The sequence below is a fragment of the Petaurus breviceps genome, unplaced genomic scaffold (assembly GCF_028583685.1).
Source record: "Petaurus breviceps papuanus isolate PSGF00001 unplaced genomic scaffold, PetGlider_PUasm1.0 64, whole genome shotgun sequence".
In the NCBI taxonomy this organism is placed as follows: Eukaryota; Metazoa; Chordata; class Mammalia; order Diprotodontia; family Petauridae; genus Petaurus; species Petaurus breviceps.
Genome location: NW_027186428.1, coordinates 970,090 through 984,959, shown reverse-complemented (window position 1 = coordinate 984,959; position 14,870 = coordinate 970,090). Strand labels below are relative to the sequence as shown.

The following is a 14,870-nucleotide window of genomic DNA, read 5'->3' as shown; positions in this document are numbered from 1 at the left end:
GGGGGGGGGGGGGGGGGGGGGGGGGGGGGCGGAGAAGAGAAGTTGGAAGCACCCACTTTTGAAAAGGGACAAGATCTAAGTAGAGCTTAGAACAAGTGAGGGGTGGGATAGGATAGAGGGAAATATAGTCAGTCTTTCACAATATATCCACTCTGGAGATGTTTTGCATAGCTACACATGTACAACATATATTGAACTGCTTATCTTCCCAGTGAGTGTGGGTGACAAGGGAGGAAAGGAAAGAATCTGGAATCCAAAGTTTTAAAATAAAAAGTTTAAAAATATGTATTATTATTATTATTTTACATGTAACTGGGAAATGAGATATACAGGCACTGGAGCATAGAGATCCACCGTGCCCTACTGGAAAGTCGAAGGGGGAACGGGGAAAGATATGGGAGAGAGAAGATTGGGGGAGAGGATAGGGTGGTGAGTAGGGAAAATTGGGGAGAAAATTTGTAACTCAAAACCTTGTGGAAATGAATGATGTAAACTAAAAATAAAAAAAGAATTTTTTCCTTCTTGAAGAATTTGTTTCAAGGACAGAACAAGAATGTATAGAATTATTTCAGTTATAGTGTATCATATAGGCAATGGATTCACTTAAGGGTTTTGAACAAGAAAGGGACATAAGACATGATAATAATTTAGCATTAGGAAGATAATTCTGGCTGAAGTATGATAGCTGGATGGATTGTAATGGTACTCTGGACCAGGGTGGTAGCAGAATGTCTAGAAAGAGATAACTAAGAATTATGTAAATTAAACTAGTTTTGGGAGTGGTGGGGCAGGGGGAAGAGTTTGGAAGGGAACAGTTAAGATCTGTTGCACCAGAGTGAGAGTGGAGAACAGTAGAGTACAGCACCACAGGTCAGGCCCCAGCAGACCTTAGAGCCAGCTGAATTGGCAGTGGTAGCAGCAGCTGCTGGAACTCTCAGCCTACAGATGGTAAGGGTGTCAGACAAATGATCAGAAGGAGATTAGAGGGGACCCTTTCCTGGCACTAGATGCAGGACTCTATTGCATTGTCCATACATACATAGATCTCAGCAGCAGTCCTGGGTCCCAGTCCCAGGACAAGGTTGAACCTTAGAAATGGTTCCAGAGTAGAAAAGTGCCTTTGTGGTTGCTCACAAACCAGGAAAAATAGTAAACACACCTCTCCTTAGATCATACCACCTTGGAAGAACTAAAAACTTACAGACCCTTAGAACTACCTCTGAGAGGAACAGTAAGAAAGGTCTGAAAGCTTGAGACAGTGCCTGGAAGCAGAGCCTCACTTTAACATCGAGTAAAGAGTCAAGAAATAGGCTGGAAAATGAGCAAACAACAACAAAGAATCTGACCACAGAAAGTTACAATGGTGACAAGGAAGATTAAAATACAAACTAAGAAGACAACAAAAGTCAAGACTGCTATACCCAAAGCCACAAAGCAAAATGTGGAATGGCCTCAGGCTCAAAAAGAATTTCTGGAAGACCTCAAAAAGGACTGTAAAAATCAAATAAGAGAACTAGAGGAAAAATTGGGAAAAGAAATAAAATTATGATACAACAGATTCATGAAAGAAGAGTCAACAGCTTGGCAAAGGAGGCACACAAAAATACTGAAGAAAATAAAATCTTAAACAGAATAGGCCAAATGGAAAAAGAGGCACAAGAATTTGCTAAAGAACTCCTTAAAAAGAATTGGTCAAATGGAAAAGAAGGTACAAAAGCTAAATGAAGAAAATAATTCCCTAAAAATTAGAATTGGGCAAGTAGAAGCTAAAGACTATAAGAAATTGAGAAAAAAAATTAAAAATTCAAAAAATTGAATTTAAAAAATCAAAAGCAGCAAAAAATTGAGGAAAATATGAAATATCTCATGGGAAAAACAACTGACCTGGAAAATAGATTCAGAAGAGGTAACTTAAGAATGATTGGACTACCTAAAAGCCATGATCAAAAAAAGGAGCCTAAACATCATATTTCAAGAAATTACCAAGGAAAATTGCCCTGATATCCTAGAACTGGAGGGTAAAATAGAAATTGAAAGAACTCACCAATTACCTCTCGAAAGAGATTCCAAAATGAAAAATCCCAGGAATATTATGGTCAAATTCCAGAGCACCCAGGTCAAGGAGAATATATTGTAAGCAGCCAGAAAGAAACAATTCAAATATCATGGAGCCACAGTCAGGATAACACAAGATGTAGCAGCTTCTGCCTTCAAGAATCAGAGAGCTTGGAATATAATAATCTAGATGGTAAAGATTAAAACCAAGAATCATTTACCCCGCAAAACTAAATATCATTGTTTAGGAGGGGGGAAATGGACATTTAGTGAAATAGAGGACTTTCAAGCATTCCTGATGAAAAGATTGGAGCTGAGTAGAAGATCTGACTTTCAAATACAAGACTCAAGAAAAGGATTTAAAAAGTAAACAAGAAAGAGAAATCATAAGGGATTCAAAAAGGTTAAACTGTTTATATTTCTACATGGAAAGATGATACTTGTAACTCCTAAGAACTTTCTCATTATTATGGCAGTTAGAAGGAGTATAGATAGAGGTATAGGTGTGAATTAAATAAGATGGAATGATATCTAAAAAAATAAAATGAAAGGGGAAGAAAGAGGAATACAATGGAAGAAGGGGAAAGTAAAATGTGTTAAAATTATCTCACATAAAAGAGGTGCAAAAGAGTAACTTTTACAGTGGAGGGGCAGATGGGGGAGTTTAGGGGAAGATCACTTGAATCTTATTCATATTAGAATTGGCTCAAAGAAGGAGTAACATACACTCTCAGTTGGATATAGAAATCTATAAGAGATTGACACAAAAGGGAAGATAGATTGGAGGAGGTGGTAGTCAGAAGCAAAACATTTTTGAAGATGGAAAGAGTGAAAGAAGAGAGATAATAGGACAAATGGGGAAATAGGATGAAGGGAAATACACAGTGATCATAACTGAAAAAAATTTTACAGCAAGTTTCTCATATCACTATTGATTAGAAAAGGCATATTAAAACAACTATGAGTCACTACCCCACACCTATCAGATTGGCTAATATCACAGAAAAGGAAAATGACAAATGGTAGAGGGGATATGGGAAAACTGAGACACTAATGCATTGTTGGTGGAGTTGTGAACTGATTCAACCATTCTGGAGAGCAATTCAAAACTATGCCCCACAGGTTATAAAACCATGCATACCCTAGGGGCGGCCAGGTAGCACAGCGAGTAAGAGCACCAGCTCCAGTGTTGAGAAGACCTGGAGATTGAATCCCGGGCTCAGACACTTAGCACCCACCCAGAAACACCTGGCCGTGTAACCTTGAGCAAGTTACTTAACCCTGATTGCTTAGGGGCGGCCAGGTGGCTCAGCGAGTAAGAGCACCGGCTCCAGTGTGATGACCTGGATCAAATCCGGGCTCAGATACTCAGCACCACACCCAGAAATAATAACTGGCCGTGTAACCTTGAGCAAGTTACTTAACCCCAATTGCTTTTAAAAAGAAAAAAAAAACCATGCATACCCTCTGACCCAGCAATACCACCACTAGGTCTGTATTCCAAAAAGAGAAAAGGGCCTATGTGTACAGAAATATTTATAGCAGCTCTTTTAGTGGGAGCAAAGAATTGAAATTGAGGGAATGCCCATCCTCTCAATGAATGAACAAGTTGTGGTATATGATTGTGATGGAATATTATTGTGGTATAAGAAATGATAAGCAGGATATTTTCAGAAAAACCTGGAAAGACTTAAATGAACTGATAGAAAGTGAATTGAGTAGAAGCAAGAGAACATTGTACACAGTAATAGCAATATTGTATAATGATCAACTGTGAATGATTTAACTACTTATTCTCGGTAATAAAATGTTCCAAGACAATTCTGAAGGACTTATAATGAAAACCGTTATTCATTTCCAGAAAAAGAATTGATGGAGTCTGAATGCCAATCAAAGCATACTTTTAAAACTTTGTATTTCTTGGGCTGTTTGTTTTTACATTGGGGGGGGGGGAGGCAGTCTGTGTTTTCTTTCACAACATGATTAATATGGAAATATGTTTTACATGACTGCACTTAGAAATTGTTTGCCTTCTCAATGGGGGGGATGGAAGAGGGAGAGACTTTGGAATTCAAAAATGTTTTGAATGATTGCTAAAAATTGTTTTTACATGTAATCAGGGGGATATTAAATAAGTACTTTTTAAAAAAAACAAAAATCGGGGTGGCTAGGTGGCGCAGTGAGTAAAGCGGCAGCCCCGGAGTCGGGAGGTCCTGAGTTCAGTTCTGGCCTCAGACACTTAACACCCACACACACCCACACACACACACCCCCCCCACACACACACACACAAAACTAGCCATGTAACCTTGGGCAAGTTACTTAACCCCAATTGCCCTCCAAAAGGCCAAAAAAAAAATCCATCTCTAAAACAAAAACAAGAAGAATGGTTTCTTTGATCCTCCATACCTGAAAAAAAATAAAAAGATTTAGTGAAGCTGGAACAATAAAGTTACATGCTTAATTTGTTTTTAGACAGTGATGAGTGTGGTACTAATAGTACATTCAGATGAAAATGTCCAGTATACTGGGACATTCCAAATAGAAATTCATTTGAGCTACTGGAAGGGACCACATAATGAAGTGTTTAAATTCAAAGTATTTATATTTTTCTCTGGAGAGAATTAAAGCTAGAATAATGTGGAATAGGGAACAAAGTCCTGTCCAAATCAACAAATACTAAAGTGTTTACGATATGTAAACTATGTTTAGCACTATGCTAGGTGCTGAGGATACAGGTACAAACAATGTTAATAATACCAACTTGTACTGAGCTTATATTCTTTGAGAGCAAAGAACAAGGTTCTGTAGGAATGAAGAGCAAGAAGAGGAATTACGATCAGTTTTAGCAAATCAAATGCTAAAATGCCAACCTTTCAATTTATCATATCATGCACTAAAAACTAAACATGACTAGGTTTGATTTACATTTGGTGCAAGAAGAACTAGGATATATCTTCTCTTGTCTCTTCCACAGGCTCCTAGATACCCCAAGGACCAACTGATCACCAGATTTGCCAGAATTAGACACAGCTGCCTTCTAGCTGGAAACACCACCTCCTACTCATGCCTGCAAACAAGGCAGAGTTCCAGACACCTCCTAGGACACAGCAACAAGACAACTGAGAGCAATTCTGAAATCTCTAGGGTCCACTTTCAACCTTCTAATCACCTGCCTTCATCATAGAATGCAATTCCTCTGCCTAAATTCATTCCCCATTGGGAATACCCCCAACTCCCTCTAACTTGCCCCATTCCTAGGATACTAAACTCTGGACTGGTAAAAAAAAAAAATCCTTCTCCCCAAATCCAGCTATCCACTCCCTCATTCACAAAGACCTCAATTCTTCCCCATATAATATCCCAATATTGTGTCTTCCAGAATGTCTGCTCCATAACTAACACATTTCATCTCTTGTTCCTTCCATCTTCTGACATTCACTGAAACATGATGCTCTTTTAATATTTTATCCCCTGGCCTCCCTTTAGATTACTGGCTATTCATTACCAGCTTCCTCATTTAAATGGTTAAGGTAGGGAGTTGGAATATCCCTTGCCCTCCATTGCCAATCCCAGGCTCTATTTCCATCCCTCAGCAATCTCTCTGACTTTGAGTTTCATGCAATCAAGATTCTAGTAGACTACTTTGTTTCACTTCATTCTGTTCTCTTCAAACACCTCAACAATGTGTGGTATGCCCTACCCATTCTTCTCTCCCCACCTTCCAGTTCTCCAACTATGAATCAGAAATAAAATCAACTTTATCATTGTTCCTGAATGGATAGTATCAATCTACTTTCCTAGTATTACCCACGCTTAAGTGCTCCTTCCAGGTCATCATTTTTTCTCTGTGTGTTGGTCCCCCGTCTCATCTGAATGTAAGCTCATTGAGAGTAGGGACTATAATTGCTTTTTTTTTTTTTTTTATCCCCTGTACTAAGTACAGGGAGTGCCTAAAACAGAGTAAGCACTTAATAGGCGTACAGTGCATAGAGTACTAGTCTTAGAGTCAGGAAGAAAAATTTGAATTCTGCTTCAGATACTTACTGGTTCTGTGTGCTATGAGCAAGTCACTTAACTTCTGTGCTTCAGATTCCTCATCTGTAAAATGGAGAACTACTTTCCAGGGTTCTTGTGGGGATCAAATAGGATAACACATAAAGTACTTTGCAACCCTTAAGGTGCTATATAAATGCTAGCTATTAATATTATTAATAAATAACTTTTGACTAATGTAGTGCCTGGCACATTCATTCCACATACCCAATCATTTGCAGAATGTTGTGTTTTTTCTAAATAAAACTTTTTTCTCCATTCATGTAGTCTCCACCTTACTTCATGTCCTCCCTCTCCTCTGGACTACTGAAATACTCTATAAGACTCCCTTCCTAAAATCTTTCTCCACTCCAATGCTGTTTCACACAGCTGCCAAAGTGATTTTCCTAAAGCATAGGTCTGACCATATCACTCCCTGTATTTGATAAACTCCAATGGTTCCCTCTAGAATCAAATATAAACCTTTATGGCATTTAAAAGCTTTTCATAAGTTTGCCTTTTGCTATTTTTACAGTTATAATACATTATTCCTTTCTATTTATCATGGTCCACTCTCACACATACCTATAAATTATATACTCTGTAACTTTACAGTGGCTGTTCCCAAAGCTTGAGTTTCCATCCTAACCTCTGACTCTTAGAATTTCTGACTTTCTTTAAGATTCAGCTCAAGCACTACCTCTTGGAGGTCTTTCCAGGTTCTTCCCTATTTCTAGTTTCTTGTCCTAGAGGGCTACCTTCCATCCATGCAGCATCTTGTACATAATGATTTATATTTATGTTGTCTCTCACTCCAATCCCATTAGAATGTAAGCTATTTGATAAGAATGACTGTTTTTGCTTTTTTAAAATTCCTACTCCTCAGCAGAGTGTCTTTCTGGCATATAATAAGTGTCAAATGAGCATCTAATTGATTCTAAGAGCATTGCCACACACCTCAAAGTATGCCCCACCTTGGATTATTTTTTTTCCAGTCAACAAAAATTTCCCCTTACCCCAACTGAGAAAGAAAAACAAAAACTATTAAAAACATGTATAGCCTAGGTGAAACAAATTCCCACATTGGCCATGTAAAAAAAAATCCTGCTACTAAATTACTGTGAGACTTTGGGAAAGTGACTTCATATCTCTGGGCCTGTTTCCTCATATAGAACCACAAGCAAGTTAAATTACTTCAATTTATGACTACATAATTTACTTCTATGGTACTTCACAACTTTCCTATAGTATCTTCCTTACAGAACTATGAGGTATATATTATAAATAGTATCCTCATTTTACAGATAAGAAAACAGAGTCATTATAGGGGTGAAATAACTTACAGAAGGTACACACCTACTAAATGATAAGTCCAATGTAATATAAGATCAACTCACTCTAAGTTTAGGATACTTTCCACTTGTACAACTGTTATGGGAATGGGAATTTAAGATCTTCCCCATCCCTAGGACCTTTGATAGGCTTAAGTGACTCTGAGAACCTTCCTTGATTTGAAAATATATTCTGCCCCCTAATAGGCTGAATATGGTCACATGGAGCCTGTGGTGAGAGGCTTGTTTCAGGAATGCCCACACCTTGGGCAGTGGGTCAAGAGGGCTGTAACATTCTCTGATCCAGGGGAAGGCTATATATACCCTGATGTGAGGTTTTGTTTTGGGGCTCACTTTGAGAAGAGTTGTATGTGATTTAACCAGACAAGACTCTGGGCAGCCATTGAGCCCCCCAGCTTTTTAAAAAACCCAGATGTTGGTGCTTCCCTCTCTGGTAACTGACTAGGTATGGATGCAATGGTCAGATAGTTGGAAGCCTGTCTGCTGATGTTTCTCTGTATTTGTTGTCTGCTTGCAACTTGTTTGTATTCTCTGAAGTTCGGAGTGCTGACCTTTTCCCCCTGAACTAGATAAATGACATACGTTTAATTAAAGCAAGATTGTTAACCCATTTTGAGTTGCTTTCCTTTAGAAAAGCAGATCAAAGAACCTATGTTGGCAGCCACCCTGGGTTTGCTGGGGTGCTTGCTGCTACAACTACATTTATATTCTACTGGGGAAAAACATCAATACAAAAAATACAAAGTAGATGCAAAGTAATTTCTGGATGAAAGAGGAAGGGAATCAAAAAAGCTTCTTATAGGACAAGAAGCACTTTGACTGAGTCTTGAAGAAAGCCAGAGTTTCTATGAGGAGCTAATGAGGGAAGACAGTCTGCATAAAGGCAAAAGACAAGAGAATGGTGTGGGCCAGCAAGTAGGTCAGTTTATATGTAACAAAGTGTTTGAAAGAAAGAAAGATTGCCTTAAGTCAGACTATGGAGGTCTTTAAAAAACAGAGGAATTTGTACTTTACCCTAAAGGGAAAAGGGAGTCTTTGGGGCTTTTAAAGCAGGGAGTATGGAGAACAGTTTGTTCCAGTACTTACCCATTTTTAAACCAAAGTCAAATAGTTTTAATGACTGATTCTTTATACTATGCTCTGAGGTCTGGAAGTGCTATTCTTCCTCCATTCTTACCTTTTTCATTATTTTCCTTTATATTCTAGATTTTTTGTTTTTCCAAGTTAATTGTGTTATTGCTTTCTTAAGTTTTGAAAAGTATCCCTTTGTTAATTTGATTAAATTTAAGTACATTCCCTTTCTCTGGAGGTAATATGTAATTATTTCCTCTGTACTCTTTTGGACTCATGGTTTATCATTAAGTTGATTAGAGTTCCAAAGTCTTTCGGAGTTCTTCCTCCATCATGTTATCATTGTATAAAATGTTCTCCTAGTCCTGTTCACTTCGTTCTGCATCAGTTCATAAAGGTCCTCTGAAACTGTCCATTTCCATCTTTCTTACGGCACAATAATATTGCATTACCTTCTTATACCATGATTTCTTTAGCCATTAATTTCCCAAAAGGAAGACATCTCCCCTTACTTTTCAATTTTTGGCTTGCACAAAAAAGGCCTACTATAAATATTTCTATATATTTAGATCCTTTTCCTCTTCTGTTCTTTTGTGGGCACAAGCCTAGTAGTGGTATCGGTGGGTCAAGGCAACTTTCTGGGCTTAGTTCCAAATTGCTTTCCACAATGCTTGAACCAATTCATAACTCTACCACTCCACCAGTCTCTTTTTCTTTTTTTGCCATATTTACCAGTCTGACAGGCAGAAGGTAGAACCTCAAAGTTACTTCAATTTCTATTTCCCTAATGATTTGTGATTTACAACACTTTTTCATGATTATTAGCTTGGATTTCTTTTTTTGAAAGCTGCCTGTTCATATCCTTTGACCATTTATACACTAGAAATAGTTAAGTCTTAAAATTCCTTATATATTTTGGATATAGATCCTTTATCAGAGGTAACTTCTTATAAAGATTACTTCCCAGTTACTTCCTTCATTTCTAAATTTAACTACGTTAGATTTGTTTGTGCAAAACACTTCTTAAATCTAGATACTAAAAACTGTACAATGTATCTTCTACCATCCTCTCTATTACTTGTTAAATTATGAACTCTTCATCTACCCATAGTTCCAAAAGATAATTTCTTCTCTTTGCTTGTGATAGGACTTTTTATATCTAAGTCATGTATCCATTTATAGTTTCTCTTAGTAATATGGTGTGAGGTGCTGGGCTAAGTAAACCTAATTGCTGTCAGGCTGCTATCTAGTTTTTCCAAAAGTTTCACAATCAGGTATTGATAGACTTTCTTCCCTCTCACCTTTTTTTCATTATTACCCTTGAGATACTTGACCTTTTATTCCTCCATATTTTAGTATTTTCTCTAGACCTATGAAATACTCTTTGGGGAGTTTGACTGATATAGCACTGAATAAATAAATTTATATAGTAATATGTACTGGCTCAACCTACCCACCAGCAATTGGAGTTTCAAAAAGAACTGTCTATTAAAAAATTTTAATATGAGAATTATATGTAGTTCTAAAAGGTACTTTTATGAGACCTTATTTAAATTAAATGTAAATATTCAAATAGTAAATAGCAAAAAGGGTAGATGAGTTATGATCTAGAAAAAAAATGAAAATCACATATCCATTGAAGTATTTAAATATGTATCAAAAGGATAAGAGTTTCTAGTTAATAAGAACTTTAGGGATAGTCAGTCACTTACTTTAAAGATAAAGATTCCACTGGAATTATCATAAATGTGAATTTTAATAGTCGAGATAAAGGCAATTGTTTTGATTTCCCCCTCTCAAAAGTCATCTGTATTTAAAACAAACTTTCAACAAACTTTAATACAAAGCTTTTAATCTAATGTGTATTTATAGCAGATAGATAACAAATTTTACGTGGGCATTATACAAAGGATCATTTGCAGAATACTGGTTCTAAAGATCTATAATTATGTATGTTGAGTCCACTTATAACTAATAAGAATTACAAAATCCCCACCAACTTTGCTAATATCAAAGACCCATTCATCAAATCGAAGAATATCAGCGCTAGAAGGGTTCAAAAACTCAAACTCACATATTGGACAAATGACACCGGAGCCGCCCAGGGAGGTAACAGCAAGTCAGTGAAAATCTGTGCCTAGAACCCAGATCAAATGACTCCTGTTCAGTTATTTCTTCAAATCTGGCTTTGGGTAACACTGGTATATTTTATTTACATATCCTTTCATGGGTTACTACATTAAAATAATTTTAAATCAATTAAATAGTTAATCCCAAAGTTGTTGATGGGCTTCATTTGTGTATCTCCCAGTAGTCCAATATAGTATTTAACTGTTTGCCTTCTCATCCTATGCAATTCTTATTTAATTTTCCGGGTAAAATTTTCTGGCTGCTAATGTCCTCAGGCTACTGTCTGTCTCAGTCATCAAGAGACTAACAATAAGATCTCTTACTCCTTCCTCTCACAAAATCTTTTTCCAGTCAGACATCTCCTTCATAAAGTCTTTCCTATTACTTTTCAAATACAAGTTTTCAAAAGTATACTGAAACCTTAAACCTAGTTTTTTCCACTATCCTCTAGATAACCTGAGATTTTGAGATGGTATTCATGTAAAAAAGGGACTGTTTTCCTGTCCTCCAATTTAATTAGACCATATCAAGAGCATTACGTTCTACTCTGGATATCACAATTTAGGAAAGACACTGACAAACTGGAACACACCCATAGGAAGTATCGAAGAAGAAAAGTTGAAGAACTATATCAGGTAATTAATAGAGGAGTCGGAGATAGCTATCTTCAGCTATCTAAAATTTTAGGGATTATCAAGAGGTTAAACTATTTTGAACTGCTAGGGTAAAACTAGGTACATGAGTAGAAGTTACAAGGAGATGATTTTCAGTTCATTATTAGAAAGTTTTTCTCTACTACTTGGAATAAGCTATCTTGTGAAATAGTGAGGTACCTATCACAAAAGTATTCAAGTAAAAGCAAAATCACCAACTAGTAAATACTCTTAGGAATTGGGTAGAAAACTAGACTAAGATCCCTTTCCAAAACAAATTCCATATTTCCATATGACCATTTACATTCATATCTCATTTTTTGGTCCACATTGTGATTTCATTGATGTAGGGTTATGTCTGGTGCAGGGGCATCCTATTAATGCAACAAATACTCTTCTTAAGAGTCAATAAGGATGTGTCAGAAAGGAGGACTTTGTTCAAGTCTTTCTGAATCTGAAAAAGCTCTGATACTTCTACACCCTGCTTCTCAAAAGGTAAAGGCACTTCTAAAAAGGTTAGAACAGATAAAAAGCTATGTATAAGATGACTAGCTTAAACTGGATTTGATAAAGATTCCATCTACTCAAGGTATCCACTCTTGATGATTTGCTATGATCTGTATTCACTCTTGATGATTTGCTATGGTCTATGCCTATCGTGGGTTAGAGAATTTTTTTTTTGGTACAAATAAAATCAGTGTAGCTAACATAATAAGAAACAGAAAATAGGTAGAAAAATGTTTATAACTCATGTTTTAGAGAATTTTATATTTTTTCTTAGCACAAATAAAACCAAAACAGCTAGAAAAAGCAAATGGGGAGAAAAATGTTTATAGACAGTTTCTCAGATAAAGGCCTCCTATCTTAACGAGATAGAGAACTCTGTCAAATTTATAAGAATATGAGTCATTCCTCAATTGGTAAATGGTCAAAAACTATGAACAGGCAATTTCTGGATGAAGAAATGATTTCTTCAAAGCTAAATATAGTCACATGACAAATGCTCTAGGGGCTGCTAGGTGGTACAGTGAATAGAGCACCAGCCCTGGAGTCAGGAGGACCTGAGTTCAAATCTAACCTCAGTCACTTAACATAAAACTAGCCATGTGACCTTGGGCAAGTCACTTAATCCTAATTGCCCTGCATTCCCCCCTCCAAAAAAAGCAAAAACAAAAACAAAAAAAAATGCTCTAAATCATTATTGATTGGAGAAATGCAAATTAAAAACAACTTTGAGATATCTAATACCTATCAGATTGGCTAAAATGATAGAAGGGGAAAACAAGTGTTGAAGGGGAATGTGGAAAAATTGGGACACTAATACATTATTGATGGAACTGTAAACTGACCTAACCATATTGGAGAGTAATCTGGAATTATGTCCAAAGAGTTATAATAGATAGATAGATAGATAGATAGATAGATAGATAGATACTCTAACCCAGCAAATACCACTAGTAGGTCTATTTCCCAAGGTGATCAGGGAAAAAGGAAAAGGACCTGTATGTATAAAAATATTTATAGCAGTTCTTTTCTGGTGACAAAAAATTAGAAAATGAGGGGATGCCCATAAAATGGGGAAAGGTTAAACAAGTTGTATATGATTGTAATAGAATACTACTCTGATATAAGAAATTATTAGAGGTTGATTTTAGAAAGACTTGTAAGAAATAATAGTGAAGTGAGCAGAATCAAGAGAATGTTGTATACAATAGTAACAGTAATATTGTTCAAAGAATAACTGAATAACTAAACTATTCTGAGTATTGTAAATATTCAAATCAACTACAAAGAGACTATGAAGGGAGATGCTATCTACCTCCTGAGAAAAAACTGATAAATAGAAGTATGAATAGTATGGTTATCTATCTATTTATGGCAAATGGTAGCCTTCTCTATTATTTGGGTGGGGGGGAGGAGAAACCGCTTGGAACTTAAAATGTAATTTAAAAAATTTTAATTTTAAAAAGAGAGAATTATATTTTTTGCAAAAAAATATTCAAAGGAAAAAATACTTTTTTAAACTTGGGAGAAAACAAAGATTTTGAGAATGACATAAAATTCATCTTTAATGTTAGTTTGTGGTGTGTATGTGTGCAAGTGTTTAGGGATAGGTAGAGGAGGGGAAAGGTCAGCAAGACAGAAAGAGACCAGGAAAGCTAAAAAGCTACACTAAGCAATAAAATTACTAACAGTTGGAGTACCAAAACGAGGGTGGGGAGGGAGGGGTGAGAAGACAAAGTAGCTTAGAACACAAATACAATTTGAAAATCATACGTAAATCAAATAAACTACAATTCTTTAGATAGTTCATTGTAATTAAATAGTCTTGCCTTTCTGGTTTGTGAATTCTTAGCAATAGAAAACTCATTTTCTACAACATTCATTTGCCACTGTAATTCTTCCTATTACATTCCAAGGTTTTTTCAAATTTTGGCACCTTAAATATCCTTAAAGTCCCAGCTGGATTAGTTACTGTATTGCAATGTTCCCTCCCCTCCCTGAGCCTCTCATCCTGCCTCAGCAATGTTATTTTTGTGTCAGCCACTACAGCACTTTGAAAAAAATGGATGATTATGAAAGCTCATGGTGCAAAATTTTCAAAGGTTTCTGCCTAGAAGATCACTGAAGACCTCTTTTTTGTGACGGCTGGCTGCCTAGCAGTATAGAAATTCTACATACATATACATGAATTCATTAGATATGCATACATATAATTAAAGAAAAATGCAACAGGAATAAGCATTTTCAGTTGAAAAAGAACTAATATGTTTCACAATTAAATAAAAGAAGTGGAAAATTAAAGCTGTCTTTAAGACTTACATTTTGCCTCTGATAGATTCTGATTAGGGGACCATACCAGCATGCCAAGATTTTCTCTTTCCTGAGAACGCCTTGAAATTTTAGCTTGAAAAAAAGCAGAAACAATAAGTTATACATTTTATTGTTTTAACAGATACAAAAAACAAATCAAATATTTTTTTTAAACTCTAGTGTATTCTGACAAGTACTCATCCTTACCTAAATTTACCTGATTATCATGTGACAAAGAAAAATATATCTATCAGGATGCAAACCAAATGCTTTTTAAAATGCCGAAATACTTCTACTTATATATTCTTAAAAATCACTTTCTTATATTCATCCTTCCTTAAGAAAGTCAGAAAAGGTGAGGAAATCACTATTTCAAGTCAGAGAACCTTACAGTTTTACAATTACAGGAATCTCCAAGATAAAGGTACCAAAACTAAGATTAATATCTATGCCTACTATCTAGCTATACTAAGATAGTGATCAGAACTCTTTGAATGGATAATCAAATTATTATACCATTGTTCTCAAATTATTGAACCATTACCATTAGCTAAGAAATGGAAGCCCTGAGTAAGAGGTGTGAATATAGCCGAGTTTGCACACACACAGGCTGACAAGTTGCTAACAATGACAATGGTATATTAGCCCAGAGAACCTTGGAGCACTGTTATAATTTTTCTATTACCTAAAGATACACAAAAAAAAGCATAGGGAAAAAATAACGTGTGTTAACCAACTCTTTATTAATTTCATTTTTTGC

At 36.0% G+C, this 14,870-nt stretch overlaps 1 protein-coding gene across 1 annotated transcript in view; it reads right to left on the bottom strand.

The window, feature by feature from the left end:
• RCOR1 (REST corepressor 1) overlaps positions 1-14,870 on the bottom strand; it is a 138,790-nt gene that overhangs the window by 53,266 nt on the left and 70,654 nt on the right. The window contains exon 3 of the mRNA XM_069103748.1: positions 14,120-14,203. Within this exon, the coding sequence (XP_068959849.1) occupies positions 14,120-14,203 (84 nt within the window). The remainder of the gene's footprint in view (positions 1-14,119; positions 14,204-14,870) is intronic.